The following is a 25757-nucleotide window of genomic DNA, read 5'->3' as shown; positions in this document are numbered from 1 at the left end:
GGGCATACTCAAAATGGGACAGACAGCTGCACCATTGTGTTCTCCCGAGGGACTCTCTGGAACAGATGGGTGATATCACTCACCAACTTTCCCAAGCAGAGAAATATATTTGTGAAGCTTCCCTTGATGCCGCCAGATTATTGGCTTGTGCTTTGGCCCTCTCTGTAGCTATTCGCTGCATGTTATGGCTCAAATCCTGAATGGCGTCACATCTAAGGAGGTCTCTTTCGTAGCCTTCTATGTGACATATCAGAAGCAACAGGTGGAAAAAGCTCCCACTTCCTCAGAACAGGGCATCTCTTCAGTCTTCCTCCAAAAAAAGAGAAAGCCTTTCCTTCCAAGGCTTCTGGGTTTTTTTCCTTGAAGATTCAATACCTTCTTGACCAAGACGTCATTGTCCCAGCTCCCCAGCTGAGTGCTTCACGGGCTTCTATTCCATCTCTTTGCTATCCCAAAAAACAAGGAGTCAGACCATCCAGCCCTGTATCTCAAGCGCCTGAAATGCTTCACCAGGGTGCACGATTTCCAGATGAAGTCACTCCTGACTGTCATAGCTTCAATGGAACAAGGTGAATTCCTCTCATCCATAGACATCTAGGATCCATACCTCCACATCCTGAGTCACTCATACCATCAAAGTGGCTCGCAATCCACTCAGATCATTTTTAAATTGTGGTCCTCCCCATCAGGCTGGCCATGGCTCTTCAGGTTTCTACAAGATCTTTGCATCCTTGATGGCACTCCATGCCCAGGGAGGTTTGATTACATTCTACCTACACAATCATTACATTAGGAACACCTACTCAATGGATTGGTCCATCTTTTTGGGTGATCACGGCTTTCAGACATCACTGAGCAGATTCCACAAGGTGGAAAGCATCCTCTGTACTGAACTTGACTTATGCCCACGGCAGCAGCACCAGTTGGTTCATATTTTACAGATAAGGGAGAGCAGATCTCATAGCTTTTTTAAGCATATTCCATGCATGGGGTTAGTGTGTGTTTGGGTGCCAAGTCCGCGTGGAATTGCTATATTCTTCCAATGACTTCCTAGTGATCTGAGTGGATGATTTGGAGTTACCCTGTTAAAAGATGACACTGTGGTCAGGAAAGATTTCCTGAAGATACAAGTCCAAACGGTCAGCTAACAGCTCCCCATAGGGCTCACAATTCAAGGCTTCTGTTATGGTGACCAACTGTCCTACACCATGCCAGAAAGAGAAAAAAAACTCCCCAAACTATGACATAGCTACCACCGGCCTGTTGTACCCAATGGTACACTGATGGGATACAGCTTTGTGCCGTTTATGCCAGATATGGACCTACCCATCCATATGGTTCAGCAGAATATGGGACTCCTCACTCTAGATGACCTTCTGCCAAGTGTCCAAGGTCTATGGACGTGAAGTGTCGACGATTATGCAGGATCATCATAGTCACCGTTGTTGGTCTTCGGCTGTTAAACCCCAGTTAATGCAAAAAAACGCCACATGGTTATTGTAGAAATTTGTCCAACTTCCCCACTGTTCTTCTGCTAGATAGGTTAGTCCACTGTGGCAACTTGTTGCAGAGGTACCAGATTTGTAACCCAATACTCGCATCTAGGATCAACCACACGTGGCCTGCCGCTGTTTGATCTTCTGCTGTATGTCTGTCCATGGTTTAACCAGTCTTTGTACACTTAATACCACAGTTCAGAAACAGCCAACAAGTGCAATTGTTTCAGAATTAAAGGCACCGCACCTCCAGGGACAATCTGCTCACAGTCAAAGCCACTTAAGATACCACATTTACCCATGAATACAAAAGGTTGCCTTCTGCAATGCAGAGGACAGAACAGAACACTATCGGACAGAAGAACTTAATGCAGCCATCACTTCATACTGCGTTACTGATCCCGAGAGGTTATGCACCAGATGGATGTTCCTAAAAGCAGTCATTGAGGAGTTAAAGGACCACAAGTTATAATGCATCTTTTCCCACAAACCCATACATCAATTTGCTCAGCTCCTCCTGCTAGATAACCTGCTGCCTGCAGAATGGATTACATTTGAAGTGTGACAGGATCCCTTTCAATTGAGTAATCTAGGCTTTAAAAATTGATGATCTATCCTCATGAAAGACCATCAATATCGGATTGTGAGGGTCCATCGCTTGGGACTTCAGCTGACTGAAATCATGGGAGCACTGCAGCCTCTTAAATGCTTACAACCTAGTGCAATCCTATACGTTTAATAGTGGCCGTTCTGAGTACTGCAGGACTTTCCCACTGACGTGAAGGAGACAAGCCTGCTGTACTCCGAACGGCCAATATAAAGTCAGCATTTGAAGTACTCACATGATCTTACTGTAGTGTAAACTATATAGAGGTTGTAGTATTCACACAAGCACTGTGGCCACTTTAGTCAGCTGATTGGCATGGGGTCTTGGGCAGCTGATCCCGCTAATAAATTGATTGCCTGTCCTGAGGATAGACCATCAATATCTAAACACCTGCATAACCCCTTTAAGCATAACGAGATTAAAAAGTCTACTGGGCACATGCACCAGTTTACATAACTGCCCTAGACAGAACCTGACTACTAAAGCCAGTGTTTGGCTGAACAGCCATGTATACAATGAATGGCATGCGACCTCCACAGATTGTCGGGACTGAAGCAGCAGGAATTGAAATGCCCTATGCACAGTTAATATGGCTTAGGTTTTATTTTAACCCATTCGTTGTTATTCATATATTTTTACTGTCAGAAAACCCCTTTAACCTTTAGGCTAGGGCTACATGGCAGCAGTGTTATCAAGTCTTCGTTTCAGGCTGCAATTTAGCAGTCAAACACCCAAATTTGGGGTTAATGACACTGACTACACTGTCTTTTACACAATCTGTTTCACGTATAGACTTCAGAAGCATGTCCTGGCCTGACCACAGGTCTCCAAAGTTGAACTCTGAATACCATAATCAGTACAATTTTTGGCAACTCATGTTGAGATCTAATTGACAATCAGCTGTAATGCTGCAGTTCAACACTGCAACGTTCATGTTGTGTGACCAAAGTCAGTGTAGCTACCCTAACCTAACTTACTTGAGAGCAACCTCTAAAGAGGATCTTGTATATGAAAAAAAAAAAAGTTGCGCCCAATACCCTAGTCAGGGTAGAATGCACCAGAGTGCCTGGGCTCAAGGCTCTCATACCCACTTTATTGGTGGGTTCAGAGGACTAGTGGTGGGTTGAGATGACTAATGTGTATGGGGGGTGGCTCAACTTTCCGCCAGCAGATGTCAGAGGAAAGAAAGTTCAGGGACATTGAATTTCAATACTGATCCTTTTGTTCCGCAAGAGATAAGCCGGCACCAGAGCTGTCTGGCTGTGGCTTAAAAGGGGGTTGTCCAGTTGCCAACATTTTTTGAAGGTTCCTTTCACATGGTAAGGTCCTTTATACAGCAGCGAGCGTTCTGTGAAAGGAGGCGGAGCAGGCTGGGGATCATTCTGGCCAGCCCACCTCCATTGAGTCGCTCTAAGATTGAGTGACTTCTGTTTACACAGGCCTACAGTCACTTGGTTTTTAGGCAAGAAAAACTAAGCGACTGAGACGTGAGCAATTTGTTGCTCAGTGTCCTATCGATAGCTGCTTGTACACAGGGCGACTATTGCCTAAATATGTTATTTACAACCATGTAAAGGTACCAGTATTGCTGCAAATGTGCTAAAAGCAGCTGTACTTACCTGGTCCTTCTGCCTGGCGATCCAGCCCCACAGTCATCCTGGTCTTGGCTAAGGAACGGAAACCACCTGACCTCTGCAGCCAATGGCTGGCTCAGCACTCAGGTGGTATCTGTTCCTATACAAAGGCCAGGAGGACTGTGGGGCTGGATTGCCAGGGCGAATGACAAGTTAGTACATCGGCTTTTTACACATTTGCAGAGATCCTTAAAAATAAGATAAAAAAAACCTTCAGCAACTGGACAGCCCCTTTAAGTCCCTAGACACAAAAAAAATTGCTGTACGCTATAAAGTTATTACTCACATGCCGTTACGGGCAAAGTAGAACAATTAAAAACGTACCTCATCGGAGACATCGCTACATCTTTCCATTCAAAAGGTTTACACTAGAGGGCGCCTCAAGCACAGGCTTTTAAAACTCCGTAACAATTCGCAAGTTCCGTTTTAGGACTAAAGAGATGCACATAACAGAGCTAAAAATTAAGTCAAGGTGGTGTGAAATGTAGGAGTCGAGAGATAAGGTGGTCCTGTACGCTTAACTAAATAGACAGTTAAAAATACCCTTTATTTTCAACTATGCTAAAGTCATTACAGGCTCGTGAGTCACGGTGCAGAATACCTCACGATTTACTCAGTGACTAAACGAAAAAGGTCTTATGAGGACAACTACAATCTTTATGCCCTATGCAAGCATGTGAATGTCCTAGATAAAAGGCTCCCCCACTCGGGACTTCCCTCTAGGTGTCAGAATCAAGTGTATCCATGCATTGTGTTCAATGACTGGCATGCTACAGACCTATCAGAGTTTAACTTTAGGTTAAATGTGTCATCATAACCTCTTGTAAGGCATTAAAAGGGTAAGCAAACTACAACACAAAGAAGTTAATTTTTGAAATGGCTAAAGATAACTTGTTGCAGAAAGTTACCACGCAATTTAAACTTTGCTACATTTGATTAAGTGGAGAACGGGGACAGAGAAGGTCTCACATTTAAAGATATTCCTTAAATTCAAGTATACCAAATTGAACAATATGAAATTTAATTTAAAAAATGAATATAGTATAATTTTATAGAATCTAGAGTAATCTTGATATCTTAAAGTCTTGATGTGTTTAGCTCTTATTTAATGGGGTGGGGGGCTACAAACTAGTTAGGAAACCATGCAAATGGGTAAGGGGGGGGGGGGGGGGGGGGGAGTTAATTTTAAAATTAAGATTATTATAAGTTTTTAAAACTACTATGTCCCCACATGACTTCCCATAAGTCCCACCTCTGATCTTGAGGAAGCTCAGGTGTTTGCACTTTTAACTATAAGCAATCAGCCCCAGGATCTCCAACTGGATTCCCCAAGTGTAGGTCTACAAAAGGTAAGATTGTACTTCGTGATGGGGTAATGGATGGACTTATAAAGGAACAACAACTATTGGCTGAATAGCTGATCTAAATCATTGCTACATTTAGCTGTTGGCATAGTCACCACCCAAACCATTATCGTCGGTATACACATTACACCATGCATGATCCTTTATACTAGCCGAAAACAAAGCAACTAGTGAACACATTCTCGCTAGTCCCCCTGTTGGTTGCTGCCTTTCCAAAGAACTGTTGCTTACATTCCCTCTATAGAGCAACTATTCGGACGTTGATTGTCCTTTATAAAGCCACCGTAAAATGTGAATAAACAATTTCCGAGTATGTTAAAGTGGTCAGGGAGGGGCACTTCCATCCCCGCTGTTAAAAAATGAATTGTTCTTCCAGCTGTTTCGAACGGAGATGATGTAAATAAAACAAGCACAACAGTTGTTCAAAAATCATTAGCCATGAAAGACAGGCATAATTCTTCAAAGAACGGGGAAGGGAGCGTAGACATGCCCCAACAACGTAAAATTTACAGCTCCGAATGGCAGCAGCTGCAGGTATCAAGTTTTTTTGTATGTAAAACCGTAGAAACAATTCTAGTAGAACATCTACCATGTTCTCCCCACCAGCTACAAGTAGGCAGGGCTGCATACACTCTTGTGCATTCTCCTCACTGACCATTCAGATATGAAACATAAAGCCCGTAAAGCAATTGCCTTATTTGGCACAGAAATAAAACAGCTACACATTTTTGATACGATTACTTATACGGACTTTTTTTTTCCCCCTTTAGAAAATTGGTTCAAAGTGAAACGCTCTCCTTTCCCATAAATGGAGCAAGTCTTTCAGACACTAATCAGACCAACCATGTATTTAGTCAAAATTAAGTTCACAAATGTAAATTTTGGCACAATTTTTAACCAAACTTGAACTACCCAAGTGACAGATGTCTACGGTTTTATTTATTTTTTTTACTCAAGGTCGTGCACATGCATGAATGGCCATGGTATTGCCATGCCGTATCCTGTAATTCCATAAGCCACTTGCTGGTGCAGCTGTTCCATGTGCTGGTTGTGATGCTAAATTATTTAATCACTGTATGAAGTTTAAGTTAAAACTCTGCCCACTTCCCTGCTATAGGAGGTTTATGTTTGTCTGCAGTACTATACAGCTTGTATAGTAGGGGCCGGCTATAAAAGATCACATGTTACCACCCTAAAGTTGAAATAGGAACCTAACGTACAAGAAAAAAAAGGGCAGAAATTATGCTAATTTCACCCTTTATTGTACTGCAGCTACATTTGCACAAAATATGTACATAGTGTTCTCTTATTGGCCATGCAAAATAAACCCAAAAACATTTTTAAAAAACTGTAGCTTTGTGGCTACAAAAACCCCCCAAAATAAACAAAAAACCTAGAAATGTGTTCAAATCAAAAGAGATCTTTTAAAAGGATAAGAAAAATAGAAAATCATTAGATTATATCTAGTCCATTTCCACTAAACTAGCAGCATAAAAGTTTTACCGTAATATTTGTTTTAGTCCATCTAATATGTTGCAAAGAAACAGCGCAAAACCCAACGCAGACACATTACTAGTACACAACTGAAAGCTAGCAGATCTAATCTGGGGGGGGGGGGGGGGGGTTCATGCTGCATACCCAATACAGTAGATCTACTCTCTAGTTATTACCCCTCTGCATTTGATGTACTTTTAATCTAATGAACAGCCAATTCATGCAAGGAAATGTAATAGTTCTCTGCACTTGACAGGACTCATTAAGGGCCCCTTCACAATGGCGATCACGGTATCGCCGTGAGAAAATCGTGGCAAAACGACGTTTTTTTCTTTCCGCGATCTTTGAGTCAATGCTTTTTCCTGAATCTCGAATGGCTGTCGGGCCGTGATTTTCTCGCACAAAAGAAGTTTGGAGTTTCTAATGTTGCGAATTTGCATGAAATTCGCAAGTTTGTACGATGCAATAAATAGGAGGCAGATTGAAAAAAAATGGGGGAAAAAAACCGCAGAATGGTAGGGCATGCTGCGACTTTTTTTTCACATGACATCGCATAAGTGAAAACATTGCAAATGGGGAATGAAGCCACGGAAAATCATTGGTTTCATAATTCTGTGTTTTCCCTCTCACATTGCTTAAGGAAAAAAAAAAAATCTATCAATTACATTTAAATTGAAGGGGGAAAATCTGCGGCAGATTTGCACCAAAGCCACAGCAAATCAGCAACGTGTGAATGCATCCTAAAAAAACAAAAAAATTAGAAGAAATTTCAGGTCAAACTAATATTCTATTTAGACAAGATATTATATCTTCTGTTCAGCTTAATGCCAAAGGACAACGGCTGCCTTCTCACCACATTTTGGGAACAGGTTTTTTTGTTGCTAAACACACAAAAAAGAAAAGTAGGTAAAGTCTACCGGGTCTTGACTGGCTCCTAGGGCAACGTCATATTGTGACGTTTTCTTGGCAGCCTGTTTTTGCAGGGTGGTTTGCACTGCCTCCCAGTCATCTTTAACCCCCGGAAGCTGGATTCTCCTTGAGCAGGCTACCTGAATCAAGTAGGGACTGAACCTGCAACCTTCAGGTCGTGAGCAAGAGCTTAGGACTGTATTTCTGCTGCCTTAACACTCTGTGCCACACATATATCTCACTTCATAGTTCATACTTCTATTTCTTTTTACATTTTATCAGTCTCCACTACTTGCCTCCCCTGCTTGGCTAAGACCTCCAGCATTATGGAGGTCTCCAAGATAGGAGGGAAGTAGTGGCCCATCCTATTAAATATTTGTACTGGAAAACACACTTCCCTTCTAAGGAACTGCATTAAAGAGAATCTCACTATACAAAATGGCCATGAAGTACTATAAATTAGGGACATCAAAGAGACAGAATCCAAGTAATTCTCATCTCCGAACTCACTTTCTGACCCCACCCTTCTCTTACGGTTAGCCAGCAAATGGCCTATCCTCTGCATGTAATGCACCCCTAGACTCCCAAGCTCTGACAAACCATAGAGAACTCCTAGATTCTTCATTAAGTATGGAAGGCAGAGACCATTTGTGGTCTCACTACCGGGAAGTGAAAGCGACCTCAGAGATAGTTACATCTTTGGAATCTCTGTCTCTACAACTGTCTAGTCACTCATGACAGTTTTTTTATGTCACAAATTGCCTTTAAGGATTACGGTCCTTTGTGCAATATGGATCGGTTCGCTTCTTTGAGAAGCATGTACAGAAAAGCAGATTCCTTCAAATCCATCAGGCTGAAAAAGTATTCTCCAATCCTACAGGAAAGAGAGTTCTCCCCCTCACCATCGCTTCCTGAACAAAGCAGCCGAATGCTCAAACTACTCAGGAAGCGGATGGATGGATTTTCTTTATAGGCACAGCACGAAATTAAATGGTTATATGCCCTCCTCTAATCTTGGCATTGTGCAGATACGTAAAAACGTCACGGATTACTTGCACTCCAGAATTTCAGGGAGTGGCAAGCATCACAAGGTATCACTTGCAACTGTATAGCATGGAACTAAACATTAAATTAGGAGACTGCATGCACACAAGCCACCCGTATCTGTGTCCAGGAAGAACTTTCTGCATAGATCTACATGCATCTGTACCCTCAAGCGCTGTGTTCAGCTGCCGAACACATATTACAACTGCATGTTCAATGGACTCTAAAAAAAAAAAAAAAAAAAAATTCACTGCATAGTGAACCTAGTGAGCGAAAATAGTAAAAAAAAAAAATCTTGCATGTGAATCAAAAGTTCCGTTTTCGTGGTACGGAACAAAAAGAAGGGAAAGGAAATCTATATATACACCAAGCTTGAATTTCTCAGGCCAAATTTGGTGTAAACCAACAAGAACAGCCAAAAATGAAAGCTCAAGAGATAGGATCCTTCTGCTGTCATTCTGTCCGGAAGCCACGTGTGTACCGTAGTTTACTGTCACGGGTTTTCAGAACTCGCATGTTGATACAGCAGCTCTGCCCTCCTCAACAGGTAACCCAAAAAAAAGGTAACCTTTTATCAGCTTCAAGGATTGAAAAGCATTCGACTTGAAGACCAGTATCGCTGCATAAACACTTGAGAGAGGGGAGGAGGGGGAAAAAAAGCTGAAGTGCTGCCAACAGTCGCTTTGTGTCTTCGTGACCAATAGCTTTGGAATAGCGCTGGAAAGTTCTGAATTATGCTACAAACCCTAATTTTTTTTTTTACATTTCTAATGCAAGGATGGCAGCTGAAGATTTCTTAGCCCATGTGCAGCATTAGCAGTAGATTACTCTGGTGATGTCAGCGCTTCCGGAGAGCGTGTGTGACCCAAGATAGATTTTAGGTTAACTAATGCCAGGAACTTTGATGAAGGAGTTACTCACACATCAAATGAGTCAGATATGCATAAACATCTTCATACCCAAATAACCCATTCATTGCCATGACTATTGTTCTAGGAGTCCAGGTTACCCATTTAAGGTAGGCAGTGTTCTCCCAGAACATGCACAATCCTTTACACCAAGAGGACACTAAATTTCGTTTCCCCAAAGACAATATTCCAAAGAAGGTAGAGTACCTGTAAAGGATCATCAAACTTAATGGAGGTCTAAACATTTTTCATATAAAATGTTCTTCCTCATTAGGGATCATGTACACAGCAGAGCTCTGTGCCTGGAGCCTGTATGGCTTTTAGAGTAGCAAGCACATCATACAGACTCCATCAGAAGCCTCATGTACTAAGATTTTCCCATTGAGGCAAAATATAGAATCACACACACGCCAGAAACTTCATAGATCTCAATAACAGCCCATCATGGCACTATGCGAAATGGAACTATAATACAGTGACGTGCAATAGCGATTACTAGATAGTCCAGATTTCCAAGACTACAGATTTTTAGATGGCATAAGATGCAGAATTGAACCATTTTCTTCAGACTAAAGCATTTCATAATACAATTGAGTGACAGATGCTGACCAAAGGAAGTTATCTATAGAGAAGTTTGATCTACGGCGTTGGATTTCTTTGGTTATCAGAAAGTGGTTAAGTTAATTTCACAATGATAGAGGTCTGATTTCTTGCTATTTAAAAAGCCTAAATATTAAACAAAACCTCCATCCATCACAAAGAAAAACTTTAGATGTGAAAATAAAACAGAATTGGTCTAAATACTTATTTTAAACATAAAACATTACATCTAATAAACTTAAGTGTAAACTGTAACTTTTCAACAGTAATGCTTAAGTTTTTCTTGAAGCTTTAAAAGGAAAAAATAAAATCCATGATCTTTAACTTTTCATACCTGTAGCAAAAAGCCCATAAAAAAAAAGTCTCAAGAACTTCAGTGCTTTTCCCATCATAACAACCCATAAGTGATGGAAGTTGGTGCATTCCTTCCTGAGATGCATTTAAGTGCTATTTTGCAAATAAAGTAGTATTCATGTAGTATACAGCAAAGAATGCCTATCATAAGTATATATAATAGATATCTATCTATATCTATCTCACCTTGACCAAAGCTCTATTAGGCCACTTAAACTATTGGCAGCTACTGCTGAAAATTGGGATTGCCAATTATGTTAAAGACATCCAAGAAATATAGTATGCACATATAAATAAAAACCCAGCACACAAACCTCTACTAAAGCACTTAAGATAGGTTGGACACATGTAAAAGGTTTATATACATACCTCCCACTGCAGATGTGGTGGTATATTTCGTATTTGCAGTTTCCGACTCCTAAACCAAGAAGAAAAAAAAAGTTTGATGTTATCAATGTGCAAAACTCAGAAGAACATATTTAACCGGCATTAGACATTTCTTTGACCGTTGAGCCCAGGATATAGATAAATATACAGATCTTAAAAGGGACTTCTACTTCACGAATATTCAAGTCAGATTAACATCAAATACCAAGAGGGTGATTTCTAAATGGCTATGAGCTAACTGATCACATACAATTGCAGAGGAATTCCTATCATTCCTGGTCTTTGAAGTTGAAATCATTCAATTAGCTCACTTCATATCCACCCGGAACCCCCCTCATCCCCCTATGTTTGGGGGGGGTAGGGAAAAGTTTGGTCCAGCCCCTCGTCCCTTATCCTACAAGCTGTGCTCTCTTTTATGGGACAAATCAGTTTGGTGGGCTGCAGAATTTAACAATGCGGATGAGTCACGTCTGGCGCTTCACTGGTTAAAGAGTCTGCAAAGAGACATTTCTTATGTTAGAACTTGGAGCCAGACATTTGTGGTGGTGAAGTGCTTGCTGTACAGTGTGTTTAAAAGATGAACCAGCAAATGCCTGAAATGCCACATACTCCCTGGGATTCCCAAGAATGCACATGCAAAACATACATAGATGTTACTGTATGCTCTACACTGGTTACAAAATCAGTTTGGAGATGGATACACTGTATATTATATTCTACTAGTAGTACACAAATAAGTTCAAAGTCACACCGGGAATCATGTGACTTTATGGAAACAGGCTGAACTAGATGGACATTGTTTCCGTTCAGCCTAACATACCATGTAACATACACAAGCCAGATGTTACCCGTAAAAACTTGGAATTCTAAACTCCCATTCCAGCTGTGTTCACACAGGCGAGCGCGATATCAGTCAGTGAAAAACCTAATTTTTCAAGCGATTTAAGGCACATGAATATTAAACTTTTTTCAAGGCTCTTCCTGGTTTTATTTTTCATGTGGTCCCCCCCATAGGAATCTGCATTTAAAAATAGAATTGCACGCAAATTTTTTTTCTCTCCCTTTAATCACACTGCCTTCGAAAATAGGCGATTCTTGAATCATCGCACAAAAATAGGGCATGCGGCCATTTTAAACTTGGACTATCTGTCCAACTGGGGGGGGGGGTGTAATAACCCATTCAAATGAATGTTCTTTTCCTGTGCAAGTGACTATCCATCTCTGAATTGGGACAGAACTTGTGCAGGAAAAGTCGCCCGTGTGAACATAGCCTCAGCAGGGGGTTGTGCCTTTACAAATTCAGGACTAGAACCTGTTTTATCAGTTTTCAAAAAGGTTCCAAAGCTCGTCTCCCAGTTGCAAAAAGTCCAGCCCACAATACGAACCTCTAGGAGCACAACTGCCCATTGTAAATGAGAAAATCAGCTGCAAGTTTACCGCAGCATTTGTGAACATACAAAAACAATATAAAATTGTTCCACTGTAATATTTGCTCATTTGTAGTGTATTAGTACTAGGAAGGAACATGAAAATGGGCATGTGGCATATACAGCAGCGGCCGGGCACTAATCCATCTTATGCTTGAAACATTTCTGGTGTTCGCTGTTAACTTTGTGTAAAAATAAAATTGCAATCTGCGGCATTAAGGTCACTACAAACGGCATACATAATAGTATTAAAAACCACCACCGCCAGATGCCAGCAGAGAGGGGCAATGTACAAGAACAGTCCTACACACTGATGGTAAAGTTGGATTCTGCCATTGGCCCAATGTCCACGGGCGGATTTGATTTGTGGAATCCGTAGATCAAGCTGCCCATCGGGAGCATTGGGCATCCGCACTTCATTTAACACCTGCGGATTTGTTTTTGATTTGCGGATGCCATGCGCGAATAATAAATCACAGCATGCTCAGAAACACGCCCGGATGTGCTCCATTCATCTCTACGGGAGCTAACATTTGCAGATTCGCTGCGAATTTGACGGTTAAAATTAATTAGGGAGGTAGGGGAAAAGGCTGGGAAGTGGGGTTGCGGATTTTTTCCATGTCGATGATCCGCAAGCCAAAGAAGGGATTTTTTTTTATTTTTATTTTTTATAGCGACTCGCAGTGCATCCACTGCGGAAATCCGCATGAAAAATCTGCGCGTGCCGTGGACATGAGGCCTTAGGAGATCAGAAAAACCTTTCCCCGAGCAAATTAAATTAGGCAGGAAGATCTCTATAGACTGTTATGGGTGGTCTGTCTCACTCAGCGAGCGTTTTTTTCATCTTTTTTTTTTTTGAGCGAAAACCAGAAGTCTGTCCAGCCAGAAGGAGATTTAAAAAACAAAAAACAAAAAACTCATCCACATGATGCAGAAATATTTAATATGAAATCAGCGTTTCATAAATTGAAAGATTTTGCCAAATTGAAATCCGCCGCAGGTCAATTTGTGCTGCAGATTTTGCCTGTGGATTTCAACCTTTGTACTGTAAATGGCTAAGACAAGCGGGAAAAATTTGCACCACTTGGTGTGAATGAGCTAACAATTCTCCAGCAAATACGCCCGCTTATGAACATACCTCTAAGTCTTTTAGATTTCTTTCAGTTTCTAAACAATTTGAGGTTCTGGCTTCTAACAGAAAAACAGGGGGAAAAAAGCTACACAACTTTTTTCCCTAATAGCTAAAAATATCTGCAGGTCACACGGATTTAAGCCCCTCATATGTGAAATCCACACAGAATCTACAGCATAAATTGGACATGCAGACTAAAGTCCCATTTAGACACACAGAGAATCGCTCGAAATTGGCTAGAACGATAAAAGTGAGCGATGGTTTTGCTTTTTAACCCCTTAGTGACGAAGCCTGTTTGCGCCTTAGTGACGGAGCCAAACTTTGGAAATCTGACATGCGTCGTTCAACGTAGCATAACTCCATAAAGGCTTTACATATCCAAGTGATTCTGACATTGTTTTTTCGCCACATGTTGTACTTCATTTAGGTTGTAAAAAGAGACCGATATAATTTGTGTATATTTATTAAAAGTACCAATATTGGAAAAATTTTGAAAAAATTGTCATTTTTTCACATTTTCAACCGTAATAGCTCAAATATGTCCAAACATACTGTACAAATTTTTGATAAGATATATATTTCCATCTGTTTACTTTATTCTGAATGCACACTTGAAAAACTTTTGTGTTTTTTTTAACCATTTAGAGGACATACAAATTTAACATTACTTTTCAGCATTTTGAGGAACACTTTGCTTTCCTGCACCAAACCAAGTTTGCAAAGGCTCATAAGTGTCAGAATAATAGATACCCCCTCAAATGACCCCATTTTAAAAACTACACCCCTTAGTGTATTCACTGAGCGGTGTCATGAGTATTTTGACCCCACCAGTTTTTTTCAGGAATTAATTCAATTTAGAGGAGAAAAAATAAAATTTCATATTTTTGCAAATATGTCATTTTAAAGACATATTTTTTTCCTATAGAGCCCATGAAAATGAGGATTTACACACCAAAATGGATACCCCCGTTTCTCCCGTGTTCAGAAACATACCCATTGTGGCCCTAATCTTATGTCTGGATGCACAACGGGACCCAAAATGAAAGGAGTAGTCGGTGTCTTTCAGAACATAAATTTTGCTTGAAGGCGTTTTAGGCCCCATAGCACTTTTGTAGAGCTCTTGAGCAGCCAAAACCAAAGAAAGCCCCCACCAGTGACCCCATTTTGAAAACTAGACCCCTTAACAAATTTATCTAGGGGTGTACTGCCCATTTTGACCCCACAGTTTTTGAAAGAATTGAAGCAAAGCAAAAAGAAAAAATTGTGATTTTCATTTTTTTGTCAATTCTGTCATTTTAAAAACAGCTTTTTTTGTACAGCACACGCATGAATGAAGACTTGCACCCCAAAATAGATACCCCAGTTTGTCCCGTGTTCAGAAACATACCTATTGTGGCCCTAATCTTTTGTCTGCATGCACAACGGGGCCCAAAATGAAAGGAGTAATCGGTGGCTTTCAGAACAGAAATTTAGCATGAAGGTGATTTAGGCCCCATTGCCTACTTGTAGAGCCCTTGAGCGGCCAAAACGACAGAGAGCCCCCACAAATGACCCCATTTTGAAAACTAGACCCCCTAACGAATTAATCTAGGGGTGTACTGTGTATTGTTACACTAAAATTTTTGAATAAATCTAAGCAAAGCAGTAGGAGAAAAATTACAATTTTCATTATTTCGGCAGTTGTATCAATTTAAAAACAGTTTTTTTTGTACAGCACACATAGGAATGAAGACTTTCACCCCAAAATGGATACCCCCGTTTGTCCCGTGTTCAGAACCATACCCTTTGTGGCCCTAATCTACTTAAAGGACACATGGCTAGGCCTATAATGGATGGAGCACCCGTTGGATTTCAGGGTACAACGGTATAAATTCCAGGCCCCATTGCCCAATTATAGAGCCATTGAGCGTCCAAAACGATAAAACCCCCCCACAAATGACCCCATTTTAAAAACTAGACCCCTTAATGAATTCATCTAGGGGTGTATTGCGTATTTTGACCCCACAGTATTTGAATAAATCTAAGCAAAGCAGAAGGAAAAAATTACGATTTTCATTTTTTTGGCAATTTTGTCAATTTAAAAACATTTTTTTTTGTACAGTGTACATAGGAATGAAGACGTTCACCCCCAAATGGATACCCCCGTTTGTCCCGTGTTCAGAAACATACCCATTGTGGCCCTAATCTAGTTACAGGAAACATGGCAAGGCCTGTAATGGAGGGAACATCCGTTGGATTTCAGGGCACAACTGAATAAATTCCAGGCCCCATTGCCCACTTGTACGGAATAAAAATTGACACCTTAAAAAAATATCCCCACACACACACACCCACCCACCCCCCCCCCCCCCCCCCCCGCCCTTTTCGGCGTTACCCAAATCTTAGATAAAAGTAATAATGTGAACTGTGTAATATTTCCAAAGACAAGGGTAATTACGGAGGCTGGATGGGTACATGGGGCTATAAAACCAGGCATCCCCCCTCCTCTCATGCTTTTTGGGGGTATTTCGTGACCTCAGTGGCGGGGATGGGGTGTAAAAAGTGGCGCTCTGTGAGTCTCCGTAAGCCTGCTGAGGTGCGGCGGTCTCACACAGAAGGCGCTCAACAAGCTGCTCCTGGAACTGCAGGAAGGCGAGCGTTCCCGGGGCTTCTTGTAAATTGCGTATTACAGGTAGCGGTCTGAATAACGCCGGGCTCACACGGCCGTATGCAGAATCAGCTTGCGGAGGCCCGCAGCGGATCCCAGCTGTGAGCCCGGCTGTGACCCTGCGTACGGCTGCGTAATGTACTGCGCATAACTGCCTACTCACACAGGCGGTCATACGCAGTATATATATATTTTTTTGTTTGTATTTTCCGCACCGTCGCTTAGCGATGACGCGGGTACCCGCAGCCCGTATACAAGGTAGTTGCGTATGGGCTGCGGGTATATCCGCGACCACGGAGCACAATGGGCTCTATGTTGCGGATATCTGCGGTAAAATAGAACATGCTGCGTTCTCTTTTCTGCGAGTGGATTATACAATTCCGACCCGCTAATGTGAGCGGAATTGTGTAATCCAATGCGATTGATCTGCGTATTACCGCGGATCAGACGCATGCGGAATCCGTAATTCCTATCCGGTCATGTGAGACCGACCTAAGGTAGATCGCTACCTTTTTTTCACGTGACCGGGACCGCCCAACGAGGCCACCCGTCACTGCTCCAGGCTCTCGGCGACCGTTGGTCGCTGGGAGCGAGGAGATTTTAAATTTCCTGTGCTCCCCGACTCCTGCGCATGTGTCCGGTGTTTTGCCGGCGGTCGCATGCGCAGAATCAGGGAACGTTCACGGAAGAAGATTGTGTCGGGGCGCAAATACGGAGGCCTCCGGTAAAAAGTTTCATCTCCTCTCACCGATCGCATCGGTGAGGGGAGATGAACCTTCACCTTTTTTTTACTTTTACGTGATCGCCATTATCCATTGGATAACGGCGAACACGTGATCAGGAACCACTCACCGCGGTGAAATCTCGTGAAATCTCCAGGCTCTCGGCTAAGTTTTGTAGCCAGGAGCAGGGAGATTTTAAATTACCATGGCTTTTGCGCATGCACCTGCCATATTGGCGACGGGCGCGTGCGCAGAAGCTGGGGTAAGGTCCGCGGATAAATCCGTGGGCCTTAGGTACGTCATTTCATCCTCCCTCACGGATATGATCCGTGGGGGGAGATGAAACGCAAGTTTTTTAAACTTTTTAAAACTTTTTTTATTTAACTTTTTGCACTTTTTTTTTTTACTTTTTACCCCTTTTTTATTTTTATTTTTTAACTTTTTGCACTTTTTTTTTTACTTTAAATGATCACTGTCATCCATTGGATGACAGTGATCACGTCCCCAGTGACATCCCTCTGCTCTTGGCTACACATGGCAGCCAAGAGCAGAGGGATTTTGAATTTCCCGGGGCTCGAGCCCCTCTGTGCACGCGCCCGATGTCAATCATCGGGCGCGCATGCGCAGACCGGGATTTCGGGTCCCGGGACATCGGGACATCGCAGAGGACCGGGGGTGAGTATTTTCACCTCCCCTCATGGATCCGATCCATGAGGGGAGGTGAAACCTTACTTTTTTTTTACTTTTTCAACTTTTTCGCGATCGCCGCTATCTGATCGATAGCGGCGATCGCGGGCCCGGGGACCGCTCACAGCGGTCCCCGGTAACACCTCCTGGCTCCCGGCTACCTTCAGGAGCCGGGAGCCAGGAGATTTTAAATTTGCCGGGGGCTCCCGGGCTTCTGCGCATGCGCGTGACGTCATCGTCTGGCGCGCATGCGCAGAAGGCCGCCGGCGGGTCCGGGAGGACGAGATCTCCGTGGGACACCGCCGACAAGCCGGGTAAGTAATTTCAGCTGCCCTGGTGGAGCCGATCCAGCAGGGCAGCTGAAGAACTAACTTTTTTGACAGTTTTCTTTACTTTTTTGCGATCGGCGCTAGCCATTGGCTAGCGCCGATCGCAATGCCGGGGGGGACTGCCCGCATCCTGGGATGACAGCTCCATGCTGTCGGCTACCTGCGGGCACCGACAGCATGGAGCTGTCACGTCCTCAGGCAAGTGGGCATTAATCCAAAGAGGATGCATAAAACTACGTCCTCTAGGATTTAGGCCCACTTTCTGAGGACGTAGTTTCCCGATGGGGCAGTCGTTAAGGGGTTAATACAGACTTTTTTTCCTAACGAAAATAGTCAGAAAATGTCGGGCTTTTCAGTCGTTGTATTATCGTTGTGTGGTGTCTGCATAGAAAACTGCCCTAAAAAAAAAATTGGACAAAAACGAAAAGCAAACGGCTGAACGATGGATTTTAAGCGGACTGAAAAACGAACGATGAGTGAATCTAACGAAAACTGCAAGATTACCACTTAAACGATGGCTTCAGAGCAAATATCGAGCAATAAGCATTGTGTCTAAAAGGGCCTTTAGACCACTCTCACACACACGTTCACAAAATGCCACGCCTGAAACCATCATTTCAAAAACACACTACAGCCTTTAATGCACCTCATCATTGTGATTGTGCTTAAAATAATGCCAAGAACGTGCAAAAACAGAGCAGCAGCACTCGAACGTTGCAGTGTTAGAAGCCACATTCAAAAAAATCAATAGGAGTGTTCCACAGTGATTAGTGCAGCTCTGATCGCGGTAAAAAGCGCTCTGTGTGAGAGCGGCCGTACACTTCTACTTCGCACTGCAGATTTTTGCAGCAGCCCGTGAATGCAATTGCTCAGAATCCGATTAACTTTGCTATAACTAATACTTGGCAGATTTTCCACGGATTATCCGCCATGTGTGAACATACCCGTAGGCTACAGTCTTTTCTGGTGTTGAAATGAGAGAAGAAAAAAAAAGAACTAAAACCGAAAGTGTGACCAACAGCTTTTTTTGCTGGTGTTTTTTGGTGGTCCTTAATGATGCATGTGACTTTCCCTTTGGCCTCTCTTCGTATAGAGCGCATCCTGGGATTTCCAAAAAGTTGCACAAAATAAAAGAACCTCGCTACAAAGAACACATCAGGGAAAATGTATTAAGACTCGCATTTCAAACGCCGATCTTATTATTTCCCCGGTGTACTATAGGTTTGATATATGAAGAGGTGCATGCGCATCGCTGCCCATCTGTGCGCCTACACAGAGCCCACCTGGCAGACATTTCTGGTAGTTTCATACCAGTTACTGGTGTAAATTATACATAGAAAGTGACAGACGGCAGTGCAGATCCTCAAAAGTGCAAACATTTTTGCACAAGCAAATCTAGCAGAAAATTGTTACTTTTAGACCAGAAACTGGCCTAAAATATTCTATAAAATATCTACAAGTATCTGTAGGGCATTTTATACTTTACTACTAGCCTATAGTAGACACCTAGTTGCAATGTTTTTGCTAAAAGTACTAAGTTTGAACCCAGCCTACAGCAGCCTGTAGTCTGAAAGTAGCAGCCATTAGTGTGATATGCAATCCCTCTGTGGCAACATAAGCTGAGCCGACCGCACACAAGCGCCTGAAGATATAAATGGTGCAATAATAATATTTATTATATTTTATATATATTTCTCTTAATGCAGCAATGCCAATACTTGGACTTGTGAGGTACTAGTGTGTGAAGACCTGGACGAGGACTACAAAAATAAGACATTTATCAAAAATTGACTGCCTTCACTTTCACTCAGCAAAAATAAAGACACGAGGTACTAGCGTTCCCTGAAATTTTCAGGAGAGAGTTCATCACGATGTGTGAGCCGACTGCAAGCCCCACAAGACTTCTATTGGCTGAAATGTTAAAAAAAGTAATATTACACAAAATCCCTAAGAGATGGGCACTTTTTGTATGTTTTCTCATGGAGCACACTGCAGCAGGCTCTTCAAATCATGTAAAATGCTAGGGGCACGTTGGATCTGCCTGTTGTCTACATTGCTTTTTTAACAAAACTTCTAGAAAATTGCTACAGTCTATACAAATACTGGAATGGCCAAAGAACCACCCCTAAATGAGGGCAATAGTTGTGGTACATTTCCATGAAGTCACTCCCCCCACCCCCCAAACTCTTAACTACTTAAAGGGGTTGTCCCGCGGCAGCAAGTGGGTCTATACACTTCTGTATGGCCATATTAATGCACTTTGTAATGTACATTGTGCATTAATTATGAGCCATACAGAAGTTATAAAAAGTTTTATACTTACCTGCTCCGTTGCTGGCGTCCTTGTCTCCATGGTGCCGACTAATTTTCGCCCTCCGATGGCCAAATTAGCCGCGCTTGCGCAGTCCAGGTCTTCTCCTGTTCTCTATGGGGCTCCGTGTAGCTCCGCCCCGTCACGTGCCGATTCCAGCCAATGAGGAGGCTGGAATCGGCAATGGACCGCACAGAAGAGCTGCGGTCCACGGAGGCAGAGGATCCCGGCGGCCATCTTCACAGGTAAGTATAGAAGTCACCGGAGCGCGGGGATTAAGGTAAGCGCTCCGGTGAGCTTTCTGTACGTCCCTGCATCGGGGTTGTCTCGCGCCGAACGGGGGGGGGGGGGGTTGAAAAAAAAAAAAAAAACCCGTTTCGGCGCGGGACAACCCCTTTAAATTTTCGGTAAAATTGTCAGTAAAGCTTTTATTTACACATAACATATATACATCAGCACATTGTGTACATCAGTACGGATCTGCATTGGTATGGAGAGAATACCACTGGAATATGACACAAGAATGCCAGACATTTCTCACAAGACCCCCCCAAAAAAACAACCAAAAAAATAAAAAAACTACCACAAGAAAATTAAAATATCTGCACAATTCAGTGCAACAAGCAGTAGTCACAGTATAGGCCCATAGAAAGTTATTTGTACCATACATTTTAGCTCCATAGCATATGCGATAGAGAAATGTGTACAAGACCTCTCGTTTCAAAGTCAGACCCAAAAGCGTGATCCAAGTTGCCAATCTAAGAGGATTCCAAATTGCTCACCAACACAAATACACACATTCGCACATACCTCCAAGTTCTAAAATTTCAGAAGCCGAATAGAATTCATAGTCACATGCCTGAGAAGAGGCCATGGCGCTAAAGCAAACAGCTGATTGATCGCGATTGCAAGTGGTGGACCCACGCCGATGTTATATTGAAGACCTGTGCGGAGAATTGTTCAGTTTTTTGGGCCCAGAAAACCCCTGGGCAGCAAGAACCTACTTTTCTGCAAATCCTAGGAATGGGCGAGACGTAGAAATACTTCTCAAACTCATCTATACATACACAAATATTTTTAAAACTGTGTTTTAAAAAAATAAATAAAAAAATATAAAACGCCTAGAGCATGTGGCTTAGAAAATATGGGAGAAAAGTCCACTGTCCCTTAGGCCAGGCTTACACAGACGTAATCCATTGCACGTGACACACAGCAAGTACGCAATGACAACACATGCTGCAAATCACTATGCACCATCTTGACGTGTATGCGTGCCCAGATAGAACATGCTGCATGTGTCTTGTGTGTGGCACAAAATACATGTATGACCAATTGCTACTGCGTATGATGCGCAGGTAATACACAATCGGCACATGGTCATGTGAGCCCAGTTGCATGTATAGAACTACAAAAGAGCTCTACCATACAGGGGAGGGGGGAAATATGAACAAATAGTTTGACCAACCTAATAAAACAGTGACTTAAAGGAGATGTCCCGCGCCGAAACGGGTTTTTTTTTTTTTTAACCCCCCCCCCGTTCGGCGCGAGACAACCCCGATGCAGGGGTTAAAAAAACCACCCGCACAGCGCTTACCTGAATCCCGGCGGTCCGGCGTCTTCATACTCACCTGCTGAAGATGGCCGCCGGGATCTTCTACCTTCGTGGACCGCAGCTCTTCTGTGCGGTCCACTGCCGATTCCAGCCTCCTGATTGGCTGGAATCGGCACGTGACGGGGCGGAGCTACACGGAGCCGCTCTCTGGCACGAGCGGCTCCATAGAAGACTGCTGAAGACCCGGACTGCGCAAGCGCGGCTAATTTGGCCATCGGAGGCCAAAAATTAGTCGGCTCCATGGAGACGAGGACGCCAGCAACGGAGCAGGTAAGTATAAAACTTTTTATAACTTCTGTATGGCTCATAATTAATGCACAATGTATATTACAAAGTGCATTATTATGGCCATGCAGAAGTGTATAGACCCACTTGCTGCCTCGGGACATCTCCTTTAAGTAGTTTAGCACTTTCTGCTGAATTCCCTTTAAAATGAACACATTACACCCGTCATGTATTGGTTCATGAACTATGGTGATTTGGCCAGTAAGCCTTCACTATTTTGCAGTGATTTTTCACACATCAATACAAATTTCATTTTATGATAAAAGATTAAAAGAGATTGATTGTGTACAAAACAAAGGCTGGATAAAAGATCATGTAAAGCATGCACTAAAAGGAAATCAAAAACCCAGCACAGAACTTCACCTCCAGCACAAACCTGGCACCAAATACTAGAAAAGTTTAAAAAAAAATTTTTTAATAGCGCAATCCGATTTGCTTTATCTGGAAAAGCACAGAAGGGCTGGACGGAAGCTGGGTGAGCCCTATCCTAACCAATGGGGTCTGCCAATGCCAGTTGTTTCAGTCATAGATAGGATGGATCAAGCTAGCATTTCATTTTATCGCATTTAGAAAATGCCACTGGCTGTGTGAACGAAGCCTTAAAAAGAAAAGCGGGGATGGCTGGAGAGAGGATGGGAGCACAAACATTGGTATGACCTTGTGTGTGCCCCTGTAGTGTTCATTATTGGGTAAATGCAGATCAGTATTTGCCCAGTAGAAAACAGAGGAAAAGCCTGATAAAATACGGATAACATAGGATTGTAAACAGAGGCGTAGCTGAAGGCTCATGGGCCCAGTGCGAAAGTTTATCTTGGGCACCCCCCCACCACCAAATTCTCTTAACCCCTTGCAGAGGTGTAACTTGAAGCTCCTGGGCCCCAATGCAAAATCTGTCACAGGGCCCCCAACTATAATGCTTTATTCATAGTACTGGGCTCCCTATATGGAGAAGAGAGGCCTTATGGGCCCCCTAAGGCTCCTGGGCCCGGGTGCAACCACATCCCCTATAGTGACGCCAATGATTGTAAGGTCATCCAAAACATGCATGTAATACAGATCCATATTAAGGATGCGTTTCAATAAGTCGGTCTGAAATCCAGCCTAAGCAAAAGCAGAAGCCTCAATCATCCAGGGGAAGCCTACAGCGGGTGAAGTCTGCAAACTTTTGGCCATGCAAGAGAACAAAACAAAAACCCCTCAAAATCTGCAAATACCTTTCTCTTTGCCCCAATGCTTTCTGCGTCATGTGACCAGGGTTATGAAAAACCTCCTTCATTTTACTGCTTTCTGATGCAGATTCAGTGTGGAAAACAAAGAAAATCCGCAGTAGATGCACAAGGTACAGTATGAATATAATCCAGGCTGGTTTCACACGGCATGCAGTTTGCACCAAACCTAGAAGTGGATCCAGAAGGGCGGTGAAGTCCGGCTTTTATACATTTAACTTTTTTTTAATCCATTTCCGACTGCATTTTTGTTCAAGCTGGGACCTAGTTATGTTAGAGGTACAATGAAAATAACCAAAGTAAAATTTTATATTATACAGGAGTGCAACCTATTATACACATACAGGGGAGAGAAAAAAAAAAGATCGCTCCCCTGGAAGGAGTTGTCAGAATAGAATGAAACTGTGGGATCGTAACGTTAATATAAGTGATTTCGATATCAGAACAAATGGAGAATTTATTGCAGAAAACTGACCCCTTGAAGGGAGGCTCCAGTACCTTGTTGTACTGCTTCTAGCTTGGATACAAGATGTGATACAGGTAGGCATGGAGGCTCTAGTACCCTGTTGTACCACCTCTAGCTTGGATACAAGATGTGATACAGGTGGGCATGGAGGCTCTAGTACCCTGTTGTACCACTTCTAGCTTGGATACAAAATATGATAGTCTGGCATTGAGGCTCTAGTACCCTGTTGTACCACCTCTAGCTTGGATTCAAGATGTGATACAGGCAGGCATGGAGGCTCTAGTACCCTGTGTACCATCTCTATCTTGGATTCAAGATGTGACACGGGCAGGCATGGAGGCTCTAGTACCCTGTTATACCGCCTCTAGCTTAGATACAAGATGTCATACGGGAGGCATGGAGGCTCTAGTACCCTGTTGTACCACTTCTAGCTTGGATACAAAATATGATAGTCTGGCATTGAGGCTCTAGTACCCTGTTGTACCACCTCTAGCTTGGATTCAAGATGTGATACAGGCAGGCATGGAGGCTCTAGTACCCTGTGTACCATCTCTATCTTGGATTCAAGATGTGACACGGGCAGGCATGGAGGCTCTAGTACCCTGTTATACCGCCTCTAGCTTAGATACAAGATGTCATACGGGAGGCATGGAGGCTCTAGTACCCTGTTGTACCGCCTCTAGCTTAGATACAAGATGTCATACGGGAGGCATTGAGGCTCTAGTACCCTGTTGCACTGCTTTTAGCTTGGATACAAGACAGACTATGCCGGACACTCATCCCTGTGTCTACGCGCTCCTGCATGGGAGCTAGCATAGCTGGCTCGCACACAGAGCATCCAGCAGGGGGCTGAGGCAGTGCAGATTTCTCTCCTCTCGCTCCCCTACCACCCTCTATTCACACAACACAGCGGCTGTTCCGCTGCTAGCTCCCCTGCAGGGGCACAGGAGTGAGGAAACACGGGGACTAGTGTCAGGCATCGTTTGCCTGACATTCGTCCCGTGTAAATGGAGCTTTAGGCGTCCCAGATGGTCCCGATACATGTTTTATTGGTGATACATCTGGCAACTGGGCAGGTCACAGACGTGTAGCGATGTTGTGGAGGCATTCCAGGCACTCTTGACTCATGTGGCAAGCCTGTTCATCTAATCTGCTACAACTAATCATTTTCCTATCTTCCTGAGTTGAAACTGCATGACTCGTTTTGCAGCAAAATGTAAAGAATCAAGCCCCTAGAAGAAGTTGTCAAAGAGTAACACCACTCACACAGCGTCGGTAAAACGGCACAATTTTGATTGCAGCATTTTGCTGCGATTTTCATCAGCATTTGACAAATTGTTGCCGCATACCGTCATTTGGAAGGGTTATGAGTTGCGTTAAGTACAAAAACGCACCAAAATAGACCAGACAGCATCTGAAAATGTGCAGGTCTGCAAGGCCCCATTGAATCCATGGGAGCGTTGTACTGAGATTAGCACAGCGTTTAAAACTCCACGGTAATCCCAGTAAAAAGCGCATGTGTGAGCGGTCTGTGTGTATACACGCCCAGCGGTAAGACTCGAACTGTACGGCCATTTGTTCTATATATAAACTACTGAAACCCTTTTGGAAACAGCATATCCACACTATAAAGGCACACCACACTTCATAGTGTGCAAAACTGAAAACTAGGAGAACATACGATTCCCTAGACAATGCCTTTTTAAGACTGATACTTGAGTTCTAGAGGATTCTGTGTTTTCAGAATGCGCCGGGTATAATCTTCCACCCCCCTCCCCCACCTATAAAGCAAAAAAAAACAACAAAAAACCTTTAAGCCTGCCTACCAACTCACCATTTTCTACACCACATGTGTAACATGCAATTGTGATGTAGGTTTTTTGGCTGGCTAGCCCACCACTATTACTCGAAACCCTTTTTCTGACATAGTATGCAAAATACTCTGCGAACAAAAAAAACAAAAAAAAAACTTCATCACTGTGCAAGTTTAGTACCTGGAAATACAGAAAGTGAAACCTGCAACAAACCATCTGCAGAGTTTTGTGACATACCCTCACATCCACAAATTTTTTTTCTTCCAGTAGTGCAAGCAAAAGGCTTTCGAAAACCTACTAGA

General features: G+C 43.0%; 1 protein-coding gene and 1 long non-coding RNA gene across 3 annotated transcripts in view; one reads left to right on the top strand and one right to left on the bottom strand.

The window, feature by feature from the left end:
• The window catches only part of IGF2BP3 (insulin like growth factor 2 mRNA binding protein 3), a 112803-nt gene that overhangs the window by 43683 nt on the left and 43363 nt on the right, over window positions 1–25757 (bottom strand). For both annotated transcript variants that reach the window (XM_066585668.1, XM_066585669.1), the window contains exon 3: window positions 10780–10828. In XM_066585668.1, coding sequence (XP_066441765.1) covers window positions 10780–10828 — 49 coding nt within the window. The remainder of the gene's footprint in view (window positions 1–10779; window positions 10829–25757) is intronic.
• LOC136587151 (uncharacterized) overlaps window positions 1–25757 on the top strand; it is a 66287-nt gene that overhangs the window by 25344 nt on the left and 15186 nt on the right. The window lies entirely within an intron of this gene.

The sequence above is a fragment of the Eleutherodactylus coqui genome, chromosome 12 (assembly GCF_035609145.1).
Source record: "Eleutherodactylus coqui strain aEleCoq1 chromosome 12, aEleCoq1.hap1, whole genome shotgun sequence".
Lineage (NCBI taxonomy): Eukaryota > Metazoa > Chordata > Amphibia > Anura > Eleutherodactylidae > Eleutherodactylus > Eleutherodactylus coqui.
The sequence above is the reverse complement of the archived record's forward strand: the minus strand, read 5'-3'. Positions and strand labels throughout refer to the sequence as shown.